We start from the raw sequence: 17,575 nt of genomic DNA, 5'->3' as shown, positions 1-17,575 counted from the left end.
GGTACTTGGACTTAGGCCCCTTTTGAATTAAGGTAGCGCAATGAACCCTTGCTCCGAGCCGTCTCCAACTGGCAGCTTACTCGTGGCCAGAAATCTATACACGCTAAAGCAAGTCAGTACTGTGGCGAATTAAACATTGATCATCAGCAAACTCAAACTCTCTCGAAAATTCAACTCAAACAAACCGTTAAGAAACAATTTATTGACTCCATGGCAAACTCCCTCCTACAAAAACCACTCCATGGCCAACATTCCAGGCAACTCCAACAACCCCACATCGACCATACCAAATCAAACCTTTGGCTCAAATCATCAACCCTTAAACGCTCCACCGAATCAACTATTTGCGCCATCCAGGAACAAGCAATCACCACCAATTACATCAAGAAGCATGTCCACCACACCACTAACGACGACTCCTGCCGTATTTGCCGATCATCCAAAGAAACCATCCATCACATAGTTTCCGGTTGTACCGCCCTTGCCCCAACTAAATACCTGAAAAGACATAACGACCTTGCCAAATACCTACACATTCTTCTCCTTCAAAAACACCAACTAGACACCAACGACCACATATGGTACAATTACACACCTCCTCCAGTGATCGAAAACCACCAAACCAAAATCCTTTGGGACTTCTCAATCCAAACAGATCATCACCTCCAACATAACAAACCGGACATCCTTATACTGCACAAAAACCAAAGGAGAGCCATAATCGTAGATATTGCCGTCCCCAACGACAGTAATATTGCTAACAAACGAATCGAGAAAATAAGGAAATACACGGACCTCGCCATCGAGCTGAAAGCGATGTGGAATCTGGACAGGGTAGAGATCGTTCCCTTTGTAATTGGTGCCACTGGTGTATTTTACAAAGAATTTGATAAAGACATTGAGAAACTTGAACTGAATGGTATGTTGAGGCATGAAATGTGCCAGAAAATTATATTACTAGGTACTGCGCATATAGTCCGAGCATTTATGCAAATTCCGTAAAATTTCCGCCAAATTCTTTCTTTTCTTTCTTTTCATTTTTTTTTCTAATCTTTTTTCCAAGCCCGGGATCCACGTAAAGCAACTAGTATATATATTGCTGAAAAGAGGAACCCATTTCCTTAAAGTCCAACCAATTCTCTCAGAAATTATTCTTCAACTAAAATCATCTTAGATCAGGGATCTTCGTAAAACAATAGGTTTATCATAAGTAAAATAGGAATGCAAAACAAGCTTTGTATGCCTCAGTACGAATGATAAGCGCACTGTTGAAAAGAGGAACCCACAGAGAGTTTCAAGCGGTTAAGAAATAATACAAATTTAAACACAATTTTTTATTTCTAGTATTTCTCTAGCTTGTTTGGAAATCAAAATTTGAGAACTCTACTCTACTAAACTCACCGAACACAATTTTGAAACAATATATTTTCAAGATTACGAGCAATTTTCTTAACTCACAACCTTAAATTCAATCAAGCTATTCAAGTCATCTATAGCCAAAACAAATCACCTCCAAATAGCTTTATTTGATAGGCTTTTTGATAGTCTTACAATATAGTTATTATATTATCCTAAATCAATTATTTATTTTAAATATTAGTATTTTAAGTGTTTTTGACTGGCCTTCTTTAACCCTTTAAGTGCCGATGTCGTATATATACGACATGGGCTATATAGGAGGGCGAAGCCCTCCTGTAATGCCCAGTTTGATTTAGAAATCGTTATTTTTGGTCGAACTCGTAGGAATTAGATTGTCCTTTATGGTCAAGCAAAAAAAATTTCAAAAGTGAGTCTTTCCAGCGAGATTTTAAGCGAAAAAGTCAAAAAAATGCAAAAAATTGACAAAAATTCACTTTTTTTGAGATTCTGACCGTTTTTTGACTATTTTTGGTCAACGAGTGATCCAAGAACCTCCAAATTTGGCCCTGTTTTACTTTATTCTGTCTTCTAGTGAGTCGATTTGAAGTTTTACCACTGGGCACCTTTCCATCAGTTCAGTCAGGTCCGCGCAGCGGGCCTGACTGCTTTAATTCCCTAACCTACCCCCCCCCTTGGCCGCCACCCACCACGCCCTTCCTAAATCGGGCGGCGCCGAAGGCGCCCAAAAGAAAGAGGAGACTCTAAGCTATCCAACGAGCTATATACGAGCTTCTAATTCATTCTAGATCAGAAGATATAAGCCCTTAAAGTTTGAACTAGCAATTTTTAAAAAAAAACTTAGAAAAAAGGACCCTGGCACTCAAAGGGTTAAGATCTATCTAACCAAGCCACGACATCTTTGAAACACTGTCTAGTTCTTTTAGCCCTTGTTTTGCGTTTTCGATTCAGAAAATCAGTTATTACGTTATGTTTTTATCTATTTTAGTACGAGGTGTACTCTTTATAAATTATAAACAGGAATCCTTTATTGTACTATTTACCTTATAAATACGAAAAGAAATGAGTGAAATAATAATAATAATAATAATGANTTCTTTGACTTCAACTTTTCACCTTTCTCCTTCAATAACCCAAGACGTTTTCACAGACAATGTACGAACCCGCATACAACAGTCGATTTGCCTTTGTTATGTCCGGAATTCCAATAGCAACAAAGTTCCGCAGAAGTGAATTAACGATGGAAACCTCCTTCATGACCAAACATTTATCAATATTCTTCAGACTTGGTATCTCTCTACACTCATTGCTGTTAAGAATCTGATGGATACGAAAAATAATTTTGTTTTCTTCTTCATTTGTAATACGAACCACATCTCCCTTCTCAAAAACATTCAACCTCTCAACCTGAACTTCCGGTTCAAAATCATCTTCGTGGTCCCAAAAATCATCTCCAATGTCAGATTCTTTACCTACAAAAGACTCAACCGAATGACACTGGCTTGATTTGGAAAAAACTGTAAAATCGATATCAACATCGTCTACTGCTAAGTCATCGTCTTGAGTTGTTTCATTATATACATTATTTACACTATTGTCCTGGCCCGCAGGTTCACCCACACCTCACAAGTCGCTCAATCTCACCCTTCTCATACTCACTCAATAACCCACCCTTTTCGATACTCTTGATTTGAGCCAAGACACTCGCCTGCGAGCGCTTGCTCAAAGCTCTTCCCTCCCAAAATTCCATTAACCTTTTGATATACCCATAGCTCCCCTTCCCTCCACTCCTTACAAAACACTCCCACACCAGGCATCTCTCTTCTTTGGTCCACTTAGTCTTATTTTTCCCTGTCCTATCCCCCCTTTTGCTTAACTCTTTCCCCTGGACCAGCCCCCTTCCCCCCGAATTCGGAACACCTTCCCCTACTTCACTTGTAGTTCTGAAAAGAACTGTTTTTAGGTGCTCCAGGTTGGTCCGACTGAGGGTCTTTCCTCACTGGGAGACTTTTCATGATTTCTGCACTTGTGCATTATTTTTCACTAAATCTCAGAAATGATAAACAATTCTGGCGTCTATGATCAGTTATCTCACCGAAGTAAGGCGTAGCAGGAGCACGAACGAGCACGTATAGACATCACCCCCCATAATAATAATATAATAATAATAATAATAATAATTATAATAATAATAAACATAAATATCAAAATAAAAAGCACTAAAGAATAAATAGTATTAATAAATATAAATATTTTTACAAATTTTCTGGATAAAATTTTATTAAAATAATTAATTGACGTCGAAAGAGTGCAGACGTGTCTATTTGTGCTCTGACGAAAATGAACGAAAGTTTTCTTGAAAGTCACGAACGCAACGTGATTCTTCAACAAAATGAACTAAGAAACAACCAACAACACCTACAGCAACTGCAGAACAACCGAGATGACGAGCCTGCTGTTATTTCAGAAGAAAACAACACGCAAAACCATCAAAGAGAGGTACGGATGAAATGGACGAAAAACCTAAACTCAGATGTTATCCGTTGCTTCTTCAACACAATTCTGCGCTACCCTGACGCTCCTTACCGAAAGGAGTTCCACCGTAGATGGGAAGCCCTTCACCCCGAAATCCGGTGTACAGAACAAAAGATTTGTGACCGGAAACAAGTCATCACAAAGAAGGTCAACACCAGAGAAAATACACGAGGAAGCTGGTTAACCGAGCTGGAAATCCAACAAATTCGAAATGAGATTCAAGATGAGATCGACAACGAAAGAAACCAGCCACGAAACCAACTAACCGAACAACCAGAGGCAGAAACCGGTCCAGAACACGAACAACCACCTGAAAACGAACCGCCTCGACAACCCGAAGAAGAACCGGAAAATATCGAGATTCTGGACGAAAATCAACCAGAGGAAGACGAACTCCTACAACTAAAGGAAAGACTACTCGAAAACTATGCGTATAGTATCGTCACACCCTTTGAAGAAAGGTATAATTTCAAAAAACCTAACAAAAAGACCCTAAAAACATTGGAAAAATCTTTGGGAAAAGTAAACAAAGTTCTCGAAGACGCTACAGTGCTAACTGACATTTCTGACGTCAATCAACTCAACAATCTGACGTACGCGGCCGCGATCACAGCTATAAATGAGATCAGTGCGCAGAAATGTTGTATCTACCGAAAAACAAATAAAAAACAACGAAAGGGGGATAACTGGGTGTTCAATATGAAAATGAGAATTGACAACATCCGAGGAGACGTAAGCCGAGTATCACAGATGCGAGACCCAAATCCCTCTACGAAAATGAAAAAGAACAACAACAACGCCATGCGGCAAAAATACAACATCACTGACGAATACGAAAGAGAAGTAATATTAGAAACTTTGAAGCAACGCATGCTAGCTCTAAACAACAGACTGTCACGATACCAAAAACGCCAAACACAATTCCGCCAGAACAACGATTTCATCGAGAAACCTTCGAAATTGTTCGACGAGCTTCGAGGAAATAAGACCGAAGTCAAAGACCCACCATCGAAAGAAAGTATCGAACAGTTCTGGAAACCGATGTACGAAACACGGAAGTGCTACAACAAAGAATCCGTCTGGCTACAACAGTATGAAGAGTCTATCGATGCCGCGCAGTCCGAGTACAGTGATATCACGCCAGATGAAGTCATGTCTGCAACAAACAAATTCGCCAATTGGAAAAGCCCAGGAATTGATAAAATCCAAAATTTCTGGTGGTGCAACCTTCCAAATATTCATGCCAAGTTTGCTGAGCTTTCCAACAACACAATTGTCGACCCAACAACGTGCCCTAAATGGTTGACCACCGGGAGAACCACCTTAATATCAAAGAAACCACCAACCCAGAACCCATCTAACTATCGAACTATCGACCAATTACCTGTCTACCCATCATGTATAAAATCATCTCAAGTATCATAACAACCCGTATGAATCACCACATCACGGCTAACAACTTGATACCTGAAGAGCAGAAAGGCAACGCCAGCAATACCTTCGGCACAATCGACCAACTGATAATCAACAAGATGATTATGGAGAGCGCCAAAGTCAAGAAGCGTAATATATCTACGGCGTGGATCGATTATCGAAAAGCGTACGACTCCGTCCCGCATGATTGGATCATCAATGTCCTGAAGATGCATAAATTCGACTCGACAACCATCAGTTTTATCGAAACAACCATGAAAGAATGGAAAACTTCAATCACACTTCCATTTCACGAAAGCACGATTACGACAAACGAATTTTCAATCAACACAGGCATATTCCAGGGAGACAGCCCGTCCGGAATGTTGTTGTTCATCATGTCCCTGCTACCATTGTCATGGTTGTTAAAACGATCGAACCTCGGATACCGATTCGCCAACAACACCATATCCCACCTGCTATTCATGGACGACCTCAAGCTGTATGCATCAAACGACCAACAACTGCGTCAAATGATTGCTATCGTCAAAACCTTTAGTGATGACATATGCATGCAGTTTGGGATCGATAAATGCAACAAAACCACCATCATCAGAGGAAAGATCAAACCATCAGAAGACATCACTCTCAATAACGGCGAGCTCCTAACATCTCTTCAACCGAACCAACAATATCGATATCTGGGGTTCAAAGAACATTTTACGACTGATAAAGAAACGAAATCGTCATTGAAAAAGGAATATTTCTCCCGACTTAAAATGATATTAAAAAGTGAACTTTCCAGTAAACATCTAATCAACGCCATCAACATGTGGGCAGTACCGGCACTGTCATACGGCTTTCCAATACTGGATTGGTCCATAACCGAACTTGAAATCATCGACCGCGAGACACGCAAGATGCTGCAATCGTTCCACGCAATGCACAGCCAAAGCGACATAACGAGATTATACATCCCAAGAAAGGAGGGTGGTAGAGGTCTGATAAACTTAACTGAACACTTCAAAAACTCGATCATCAACTTCAGTACCTATTTGCTATCAACCAATGAAGCCCTCCTCAACTTGGTTTCTGATTGGCAGACCTCTAGAAACGCAAAATCGATACATGAAAGGGCGCAAATCTATTGCCAGGAGCTCGAGTTTGAAATTGAACAAATGTCTACCCTCAACAAACAACAACGGAAAAACAAAATTAAAAATAAACGAACTGATATGAAAGTTGAAACTCTAAAATCGAAAAATCTCCACGGGCAGTACGCTAAGCTTCTTGACGAACCACACATAGACAAACAAGCCTCGATGCATTGGCTAACTGCAGCTTCACTTAAATGTGCGACCGAATCAGCCATATGTGCAATACAAGAACAAGCGATAACGACAAATTACATCAAAAAACACATCTTCCACACGGAAGAATCAGACATTTGTAGAGTTTGTCGAAAAGAATAATCGTAGATATTGCCGTCCCCAACGACAGTAATATTGCTAACAAACGAATCGAGAAATAAGGAAATACACGGACCTCGCCATCGAGCTGAAAGCGATGTGGAATCTGGACAGGGTAGATCGTTCCCTTTGTAATTGGTGCCACTGGTGTATTTTACAAAGAATTTGATAAAGACATTGAGAAACTTGAACTGAATGGTATGTTGAGGCATGAAATGTGCCAGAAAATTATATTACTAGGTACTGCGCATATAGTCCGAGCATTTATGCAAATTCCGTAAAATTTCCGCCAAATTCTTTCTTTTCTTTCTTTTCATTTTTTTTTTTCTAATCTTTTTTCCAAGCCCGGGATCCACGTAAAGCAACTAGTATATATATTGCTGAAAAGAGGAACCCATTTCCTTAAAGTCCAACTAATTCTCTCAGAAATTATTCTTCAACAAAAATCATCTTAGATCAGGGATCTTCGTAAAAAAATAGGTTTATCATAAGTAAAATAGGAATGCAAAACAAGCTTTGTATGCCTCAGTACGAATGATAAGCGCACTGTTGAAAAGAGGAACCCACAGAGAGTTTCAAGCGGTTAAGAAATAATACAAATTTAAACACAATTTTTTATTTCTAGTATTTCTCTAGCTTGTTTGGAAATCAAAATTTGAGAACTCTACTCTACTAAACTCACCGAACACAATTTTGAAACAGTATATTTTCAAGATTACGAGCAATTTTCTTAACTCACAACCTTAAATTCAATCAAGCTATTCAAGTCATCTATAGCCAAAACAAATCACCTCCAAATAGCTTTATTTGATAGGCTTTTTGATAGTCTTACAATATAGTTATTATACTATCCTAAATCAATTATATATTTTAAATATTAGTATTTTAAGTGTTTTTGACTGACCTTCTTTAAGATCTCTCTAACCAAGCCACGACATCTTTGAAACACTGTCTAGTTCTTTTAGCCCTTGTTTTGCGTTTTCGATTCAGAAAATCGGTTATTACGTTATGTTTTTATCTATTTTAGTACGAGGTGTACTCTTTATAAATTATAAACAGGAATCCTTTATTGTACTATTTACCTTATAAATACGAAAAGAAATGAGTGAAATAATAATTCAACAAACAAGCCTCGATGCATTGGCTAGCTGCAGCTTCACTTAAATGTGCGACCGAATCAGCCATATGTGCAATACAAGAACAAGCGATAACGACAAATTACATCAAAAAACACATCTTCCACACAGAAGAATCAGACATTTGTAGAGTTTGTCGAAAAGAAAAAGAAACGATCCACCATATCATAAGCAGCTGCGAATCCTTAGCACCCACCAAATATCTTGAACGCCACGACAATGTATGCAAGTACATCCACATGCTTCTCCTGAACGAGTACGGTATCCTCGATAAAGTGATTCCCTGGTACCAACATCAACCAAAAATTGTCGAACAGAACGATCATGTTAGGATACTGTGGAATTTTCCGATCCAAACTGACCACCGTATCCAATACAACAAACCAGACATCGTTGTTATAGACAAAATCAATAAAACCGCCAACATAATTGACGTTGCCATCCCAATCGATTACCGTGTTGCCCAAAAACGCCTAGAGAAGCTAAGAAAATACTCAGACCTCTCCACCGAAATAAAAACTCTCTGGCGATTGTCAAAAGTCAATATCACTCCAGTCATTATTGGTGCTATGGGTTGTATGTTTAAATGCTTTGATAAGGATATTGAAAAACTAAATCTTGAGGTACATAAATTTGATAAATTTGAAGCTCAAAAAATAGCCTTGTTAGGGACAGCGCATATAGTGCGAAATTTTTCTCACTTAGTCTAATCTTATACTACTATTAGAATCTTATCCACACTCAATACTCCTTAATAAAGTTTCTTAATTTCTCACAAATATCACAGCTTCATGATGTAACTTCAATCTCTGAACAGCTCCACAAGCGTGAGCCCAATAGATTGATATTGCATCATGAATACAGAGTTTGTGGGAGAATCCACGTACAGGATTCACTTAGAACTCTCTTTGAGATGCAATTTTTTCCGTTTCTTCTTGATATAATTTCAATTTCCGATTCTCTCCACAAGCGCGAGACAAATGTGAAATTTAAGTTATAACAAGAAAAAATAAAGTGAATGGGGGAAGTTTATCTAACAGTACCCCATATCACGCAAAATTTCTTTTTGTTTGAGAGCCTGCCTGAGGAAGGATTCATAGGCTAGGAAAATATTAAAAAAAAAAAAAAAAATTATATTATTTGATTAGGAATTTATTGAAACTAATTTTATTCGTATGAGACAAACATCATAAATCATGTGACGCAATCAAGCTTGTTCAGAATCCTTATCGAGTCACCAATGAATACTCTGTGAATCTTTTCAGTGTTTTACAGCGTCTTTTCGAACATAAATCTAGTCCCAAAATCCTGAAATTATAGTCCTGAATAAGAAAATATTATCTAATATATACTGTTTATTATATCTTTTAGTTTATTTATATATATCAGTTTATTTATATCTAGGAACGAAACCTATCTAACGATCTGAAGCGGAATTTTTCCCAATTCGCTTTTCAAATCACAGTGTGCTTTTTAGCATCAGGGAAGTAACCATAGCTTCTTCAAATCAAATTACCAATTTACTTTTTTAAACTGATGTGTAAAAACCTAAGCTCCGATTTTTTTCTCGATCAAATACACCTCAGGGTAATTTATGTTGCTACTATTTAGTACGAGATGTACTCTTTATGATTTATAAACAGGAAATCTCTATTGTACTTTTGAATTTATATAAGGAAAGAAATGAGATAATAATAATTCACGCTATGGCCCAGTCACACAGCCAAGAAATCTCTCTCGAAATACAGCAGCTTTCCATCCTTTCAAAAAGCCAACGAAAAAGCAAAATCAAGATAAAACGAATTGAAACAAGAACTGAAATCTTGAAAGCCAAGAACCTCCATGGACAATACTTCCAGCTGCTTGACGAACCACACGTTGACAAAACCCTAACAACAGACTGGATACGATCGTCAACCCTGAAACGCGCAACAGAAGCCACCATATGCGCGATTCAGGAACAAGCAGTTACTACCCGCTACATTCAGAGACGAATTTTCCATCAGCAAGTCGAAGAAACATGCCGTATATGTAACCGAGAAAAAGAGACTATCCACCACATTATATCAGGCTGCACAGTACTTGCACCAACAAAATATCTTCAAAGACATAACAACTTGTGCAAGTACATTCACGAGCTTCTCATGCGTGAAAACGATTTAAAGCAAGAACGCACCCCATGGTACGAACATCAACCACATCCAGTGGAGGAAAACGAATCCACCAAAATTCTCTGGGACTTCTCCATCCAGACCGACCACCAAATCGATCACAATAAACCCGATATCGTCTTCCTAAACAAACAAACGAAAGAAGCACTGATCATTGACATCGCAATTCCGTCCGACTACAACATACCCCGTAAACGAATTGAGAAAATCCGAAACTACACCGACTTGGCAGTAGAATTAAAAACTTTATGGAACCTGAATAAAGTTAAAATCGTCCCAATCATAATTGGTGCAACTGGTGTGATACACAAAGGATTGAGTGATGATGTAGGAAATCTTGGTTTGACTCAAAATAAATTTAATATTTCAGAGGCCCAAAAAATAACGCTGTTAGGCACAGCACATGTCGTTCGAAGTTTTTTCACTTTAGCTTAAAATTTCTCTAGTTAAGCAAAATAAGACCTGAAAAGACAATAAACTTTCTCGAAAAATTTTTGAAACTTTTTCAACTCTTTTTCAAAGCCCGGGATCCACGTAAGGCAAGTAGTATATATATTGCCGAAAAGATAGGAGCCCATTTCCTCATAGTCGAGTTGTAAGTCTAGTCTTCTAAGAAACTACTCTTCAAGCCACCTTAAATTAGGGATCTTCTTAAAACAATAGGCTTATCACAAGTAACGTAGGAATGCAAAACAAGCTTTGCATACCTCAATACAACTGATGAGCGCATGGTTGAAAAGGAGAACCCAACCCAGCTGGCACACGACGTTGTTTCAACGTTCATCCAACGTTATATGGACGTTATGAACATTAGATAAACATTGAAACAACGTTGTGTGCCAGCCGGGAAAGGAAAGTTTCGAGCGGTTAAGAAATAATACAAATTTAAAAGACAATTTTATATTTCTATTATTTACCTAGCATGTTTGAAATCAAATTTTGAGAAACTCTAGTAAACACACCATCTTAACTTTTGAAACAACATATTTTAAGTTTAATTAGCAACTCTTGATTCCACAACTTTTAAATCCAATCAAGCTCTTCAAGTTATCCATAACTTTGAAATAACTTTGTTTTGATAGGCCTTTAATAAACTTACGGCATAGTTATTTATTTTTCTGAATAGATTATTTATTTTGAATATTATCTCTCTAGGAGAACATACTTTTTTGGCCGACTTTCTTTAGGATCTTTTCATCCAAGTTAAAAACTTTTTGAAGCTTGAAGCACTCAAAGCTCTTGTTAGTTTTAAAAATCAAAAAATTCACAATCAAGTCTTGAAATCAATATCAACGGTATTATATTATATTTTTAGTATTTATTTTAGTACGAGGTGTACTCTTTATAAATTATAAACAGGAATCCTCTATTGTACTTTATACCTTATATACGGAAAGAAATGAGTAAATAATAATAATAATAATGTATACAAGTTCAAGGCACACGAGGGCCTCTGAGAACCGTATCTTAATTACAATCGTCTTGTCTCGAATCTTTTCGGATGTTTTTTCCAAGCTTCGTTGAGTCTTTCTTTAAAGATTTTGACAGTCTTTGCCTCTACAACGTATCTTGGTAATCTATTCCAGTTTGGTATACTCCTGTAAAAGAACGAGTTGGTTTGTGCGCCTCGGAATCCATCTTTACCAAAATTTGGTATCAGCTCATCGTTGTGTCTCCTGTTCGGACGTGTTCGAGTCGATAATTTACTTGGAAGAGTATTTTTATCGTAGTAGTGGAGGTGTTTGTATACTTGGACCATATCGCAAAAGAGTCTCCTGAATTCAAGTGTGGGGAGGTCAAGTATGCGCAAGCGTTCTTCATAGGACATATCTTTGCAGATAGGCACGAGTCTTGTGGCGCGTCTTTGTACACCCTCGATCAAATTAACATATTTTCGAAGTTTAGGTGACCATACCGACTGAGCATACTCCAAGTGCGGACGGACAAACGAAGTATATAGTACTAGGAAGATGGATGGATTCAGATGTTCAAAGCTCCTGTTAATCACTCCTAGTATTGAATTTGCCTTCTTTACCTGCTTTGCAATATGCTCCTCGAATGTAAGTTCTGAGTCGATCACAATCCCAAGATCTTTCTCTTCAAAAACATGTTCTAGCTGATTTCCATCCAAACAATACGGGTAGGCATGTTTGATGTCAGAGAATTTGCCAATAGTTAGTACGTGACATTTGTCGGGATGGAAATTTAATAACCATTCTTTCGACCACTTGACTTGCGCGTCTATATCCTGTTGGATGGAAATAGAGTCTTCGATAGTGTTGACCTCTTGGAAGATTTTGGTGTCATCAGCAAAAAGGAGTATAAATGATGATATCACTCTTTCAGGAAGATCGTTGATGTGAAGAACGAACAATAACGGTCCAAGGACACTACCCTGTGGGATACCACTAACCACGTGATCCGTTGTCGAAAATGATTTATTTACTTTCACTGATTGGGTTCGTCCATTTAAAAATGAGTTTACCCAAGACATTATCGGACCATCTATGCCGTATGCTAATAGTTTCTTGCATAAACGACGATGAGGTACAGTGTCAAAGGCCTTTGCGAAATCAAAATAGATACTATCAATCACTTTTCAATTTTTGAATTGTTGCAGATTTTCCGTTCGTAATTTCTATGGGCTTGTGTCATCATTTTCGTCACTCGGTTGCGTACACGGGTGTATTTCACGCGATTCTCGTCTTTCTCTCGCGGCGATGATTTCATCCATTTTCTATGTAGACACTTTTTCTTTGCTATTTCAGTTCTGAGATCTTTTGGAATAGGAATTCTTCCTCTCTTTCTCCAACCCTCGCCTCCAATCGTTTTGAGCGGGATGAAACGGTTTTGCAATTCGCTTACTTTATTCTTGAAAACTTGCCATAATCTCTTATCCGAAAAATTTTCCAGCTCGAAACTTCCTTTTTTCTAGGATCGATCGACGTGGATAATCATTCAGACAAAGCACCAACCGAAGAAAATGAAGAAGGAATTGATTTTCAATCAGAAGATATCGTTGAACCTGAAACAATGGATGAAGCAGGTTTGTAAATTAAAAAAATACTGCCCCTACGGCAGTAACACATTAAATTGCACCTCAGAATGAGATGATAGTCCGTCAGGAAAATCGACTATTCGAAACTGACCATATTGACTCTTAAAAATGACAGGATGGTCTGGTGTTGGCTGCTATACGTACTAAAAATTGCTCAGGCATAATGGCTCAGAAACTCCTGTATCCATCGTTGTTTTTTTTCAGCTTCAGCACAATCCGTAGAATATATATATATGTAGCACCGGAACTCAAAGAAGATGCCCCGAAAACAAAACTTGGAGAAAGTGTCCCGCAAACAAAACCTGGAGAACATGCCCCGAAAACAAAACCTGGAAAAAAAGGCCCCGCAAGCCAAACCTAGAGAAGATGCACCGCAAGACATACCTAGAGAAGATGCACCGCAAGACATGCCTAGAGAAGATGCACCGTAAGACATGCCTAGAGAAGCACATAATAAACTGCAAGATGAATTATTCCACGAAGTATATGACATACTAGATCCAGACGATGTGTACCGGGTACCAGATCTAAGCCGATTTGACTTTGAAAATCCAACTGCAGAGTCGATTCTTGAAATTTTGTTACATAACGGGGAAAACTTGCTTGAGGATTTCCCCCTGAAAGGTATTAGAGAGAATAAGGCTTTTACTCTATGTGGTCATTCGAAAAATGAAATTGTGTGTGATGATAATGGCGCTTACAGAAACTCAAAAAATGTCACTCGTCATTATTATTTAATTTCCTCTGATGATAACTTTAAGGTTCAAACGGCGCATGGAACTGAACCAAATTTTTTTATAAAAGAAAGAAAGGGACAGAGAAACTACGTAAGAACTGATGTACCACTCAGTGAAGTGTATGTGGTTGAAAGATCTTATCGTGAAAACAAAAGTATAATAGGACTAACGCATCTAGTTGTCAGAGTTAAAAAGGCAAATGAAATGGACTATCTACCATATACATTGGTTGTATACAGTCGCAAACAAACAAGGGCCGTAGAAGATGATCCTATTCTTCCTCATGGAAATTCAACGAAACAAAAAACTCCAGTGCCTACATTCGAACTACTAAAAAAACTCTGGATAGAGAAGAAGAGTTGTTAAAAAGCCTCGATCATAGACCATCTATGGTATACGACGAGATTCGTAAAGAACACGACCCAATAACCAGTCGATCTCAAATCGTTTGAACCGAGAAATAAAAAGCAAGTCCAAAACTGAAAATACATAACGTTGAAAATCAATAAAACGGTAAGCAACAATTGTTAACTTATCAAAAGTGATCCATCGGTACAATAAGAAATTATTTTAAAAATAAGACAGTCAATTATTTATTACAATTGTAACTCAATTTCACTCATTTTTCGCATTTTTTACAGCGTAAAGTTAAGAGGATGTAATAAAATCCCGGGGCATGTCTCTTGGTATATCGATTCTAAGGGGTACCGTATTACTTCAAATAAATGCCCAGTGCGTTTACAAATTTGTATAGGACTTTTTCAAGGAGAGACGTTAATTTGAGCAGGGGTTTATTAAATAATTTATAACCAAGGTAACTTAAGTAAAGTTCTAAAATTCTAGCTCGACTGAAGTTGAGAATCTCTTACAACCAAAAAAAATAAAATCCCAAAACTTTTCCTGAAAGGAGTGGCGTTTAATCGAGGGGGCGTTTAAAAGCAGGGGGTGTTTATTCGAAATAATACGGCAATCTATATTGTTCTCGTTATGAATTCGGCTGCTGCAATGGGTAAACAAATGTTTCATTAATCTGAGTTCACTTCTCACAAAAAGGGTCAAGTTTACTCAGAGGAAACCTTCAATTTTATTCTTTTAGAACGAATCTCAGGTCGAGGACGAGCTTTCTAAATTAATTGCATTGCAGAAGAAAACGGACTTTATACCAACGATTTCCATCAATAAAACATCATATCGTGTGTTCTTATACAACGATCGACAGCTGTTGGATATTGAATAATTTTGTTGTAACAAAATTTCGGTACCACTGGCGATTGACACCACTTACAATTTGTGTGATTTGTGGGTGACTGACACTTCATATCGGAACCAAAGAGTCCAACGCAGTGATGGAAGTCATCCAGTCTTTCTGGGCCCCACAATGTTTCATTTCACAAAAGACGAAGAAACGATTGCACTTGGAGATCATTTCAAAGAGAAATGGGATAAAGGACTTAAAGGCCATCGGTGTAGACATGGAAGCAGCGATATTTAATGGATTTCATAAGTTCAATGAACTCCTTCGACGCCTTCTTTGCATTTTACATATGAAAAAGAGGAATGGTCCACAACTAGCAAAGTTACTCAACAAAACATCAAAATCGACAAAAGATCAGGCCTTGGCAAAGAACGAGATAATTAAAGATATGTATGGTGAAAGAATCAGCCCTGTCTGGGAGTACGGCTTAGCCGAATGTTTGGATGAAGAAGAATTTACCAGCAAGCTGACAAGCCTTCAAGAGAGATGGGAAGACCTTGTACCCGGCTTTTATGCGTGGTTCATGAAGAATCGAAAAGAGAAATTTATTGCCTCTGTCATTGGCAGTGCTCGAAAGGATATTAATGTCCAAGGCCTTATTATCAAAACGATATAGAGAACCAACACAATGTCGAGAAATGCATTCAAGGCTATAAAAAAGAAGACGCAGATCTCGTTGCTGAAAATCTCGAAAGATTGACAAGCCGACAAGACAGGGAAGAAGTTACCACGCTCTATGGTGGTGGTGATCTACATCTAAGCCCAAGCTACAGAAAATTCAAAGTCGATAGTGCAAAATGGCATAGTTGGACGGAGGCCAGAAAAATGGACCACATTCGCAAATTCAGAGAATATGTTCCAAATCTTTCTGATTCATTCACCAAACCTCAAACCGCTGGAAGGAAACCAGGCGTCGTGAAAAGAAAAAGAAGCACACCGCCAGACATAATAGAAGACCGACATGAAAGCCTTTTGTCAGGTTCAAAATCAAAATCGCCATTTGAACAAGAAGTTCAAAATACTACATCTACAACTGCATCCAATTCAGAGGGAACAACAGAACCAATATCTAAGACATCACCTAAAAAGCGACTAAGAAGAACAACACGGAAACAACGAACAGAATCACCAGCACCGGAACAACAATCAAAAAAGCAGACAGCACCAGATTCGCAAACCACGTCGAAATCAACGGAAAGCGCTGTCTTCGAAAATCCAAGGTATTTAATCTTTTTATTCGTAATCTAGATTATAATTAAGTATGATTCTAAATTAGAAAATCTTGAACATTTTTCAAAGTTGATGTATTGTCATATGAAGAGAGATAGTCTAGAAGTGACAATGAATCTGATTGACTGATGTTATTGTTTACGAAGATACTAATGCCCAGGATATCGAAGCTACAACGGAGCTACTAAAACAAGACCACCGTGAGACCATTACATTAGCGAGGTTAAGCAAGTGTTTATTTAAACCATTCAATGCGATATCGTAGGCCTGTACATAAGATTTCACTTGCATGGTTTGCTTTGGCAAGTTATGTACCGGGCTACGGTATCGCACTTTACGGTCAAAATAAACCCGTGCTTAACCTCGCTATTGCCATTACAAGTGACGTGTCTCCATCAATTGGGCCGTTGATTGCAAATAAAATAATAAACATTTTATTTTTATGGTCATCGAACACTGTTGGCAAAAAGGGTTAAGGACGGGCCCAATCACTACTCATTCTTCATTTGACTCTATAATGTAACTAAAGATAACTGATTCGAGCTCAAACACTGTCCACTCTGTTTAACACACCAAAATCTATCATCTGTTTACAGGGTTAAACCACCACGAACCTTCACCCTTCACTTGCGAAGTCTACTTTCAAGCAAGATAAAGACTTGCCAAGGAAAATGTGGGGAGAATATAACCAATAACACAAAGCTTATTGTGCGATCGCATGGAGAAACTAAGTGAATGTCCCGTGGACGACAGGAAAAACGGGTTGGGACTCAATATATTCATTTCAGAGAATCCTGTTTAAGAGCCTATGACAAAGAGCAAGATACAAATACTGCATACGCTGATGAAGGAGAAGAATTTGATTTTAAAAGGCTTAAAATGGACGAAAAAACTCTCTTGATTTTAACAGAGGAGGAGAAGGAGCAGTTAAAAGAATTTGGAATAGATATCGCATAGTTTTTGTTTGTTCGTTCTTCTTGTTATTTTTAAGACAATCAATCGTTTATCTTTTGTGCACTGAAGTTTAAATCTTTTGAATATATAATGACGTCATGAAAACTTCGAGAGCTTACATTGCTCCAGGTTAATGGTGGACATGTAATATGGTTGAGGGAAAACCATACCAAACGCTAAGGGAATCTTTAGATCGAAACATTCTTTGGAGCCCAATTTTCAATGTATATATTTAGGAAC

General features: G+C 38.0%; 2 protein-coding genes across 2 annotated transcripts; both read left to right on the top strand.

The window, feature by feature from the left end:
• The first annotated feature begins 210 nt into the window (after positions 1-210).
• LOC136822112 (uncharacterized) lies at positions 211-1,002 on the top strand. Its single transcript, XM_067078328.1, has one exon. The coding sequence runs from the start codon at positions 211-213 to the stop codon at positions 1,000-1,002; it is 792 nt and encodes a 263-aa protein (XP_066934429.1).
• Positions 1,003-3,717: 2,715 nt separating this feature from the next.
• Positions 3,718-5,337, top strand: LOC136822111 (uncharacterized). Its single transcript, XM_067078326.1, has one exon. The coding sequence runs from the start codon at positions 3,718-3,720 to the stop codon at positions 5,335-5,337; it is 1,620 nt and encodes a 539-aa protein (XP_066934427.1).
• Positions 5,338-17,575: the final 12,238 nt, after the last annotated feature.

Source organism: Clytia hemisphaerica, unplaced genomic scaffold (genome assembly GCF_902728285.1).
Source record: "Clytia hemisphaerica strain Z4C2 unplaced genomic scaffold, Clytia hemisphaerica genome assembly, whole genome shotgun sequence".
NCBI lineage: Eukaryota > Metazoa > Cnidaria > Hydrozoa > Leptothecata > Clytiidae > Clytia > Clytia hemisphaerica.
The sequence above is the reverse complement of the archived record's forward strand: the minus strand, read 5'-3'. Positions and strand labels throughout refer to the sequence as shown.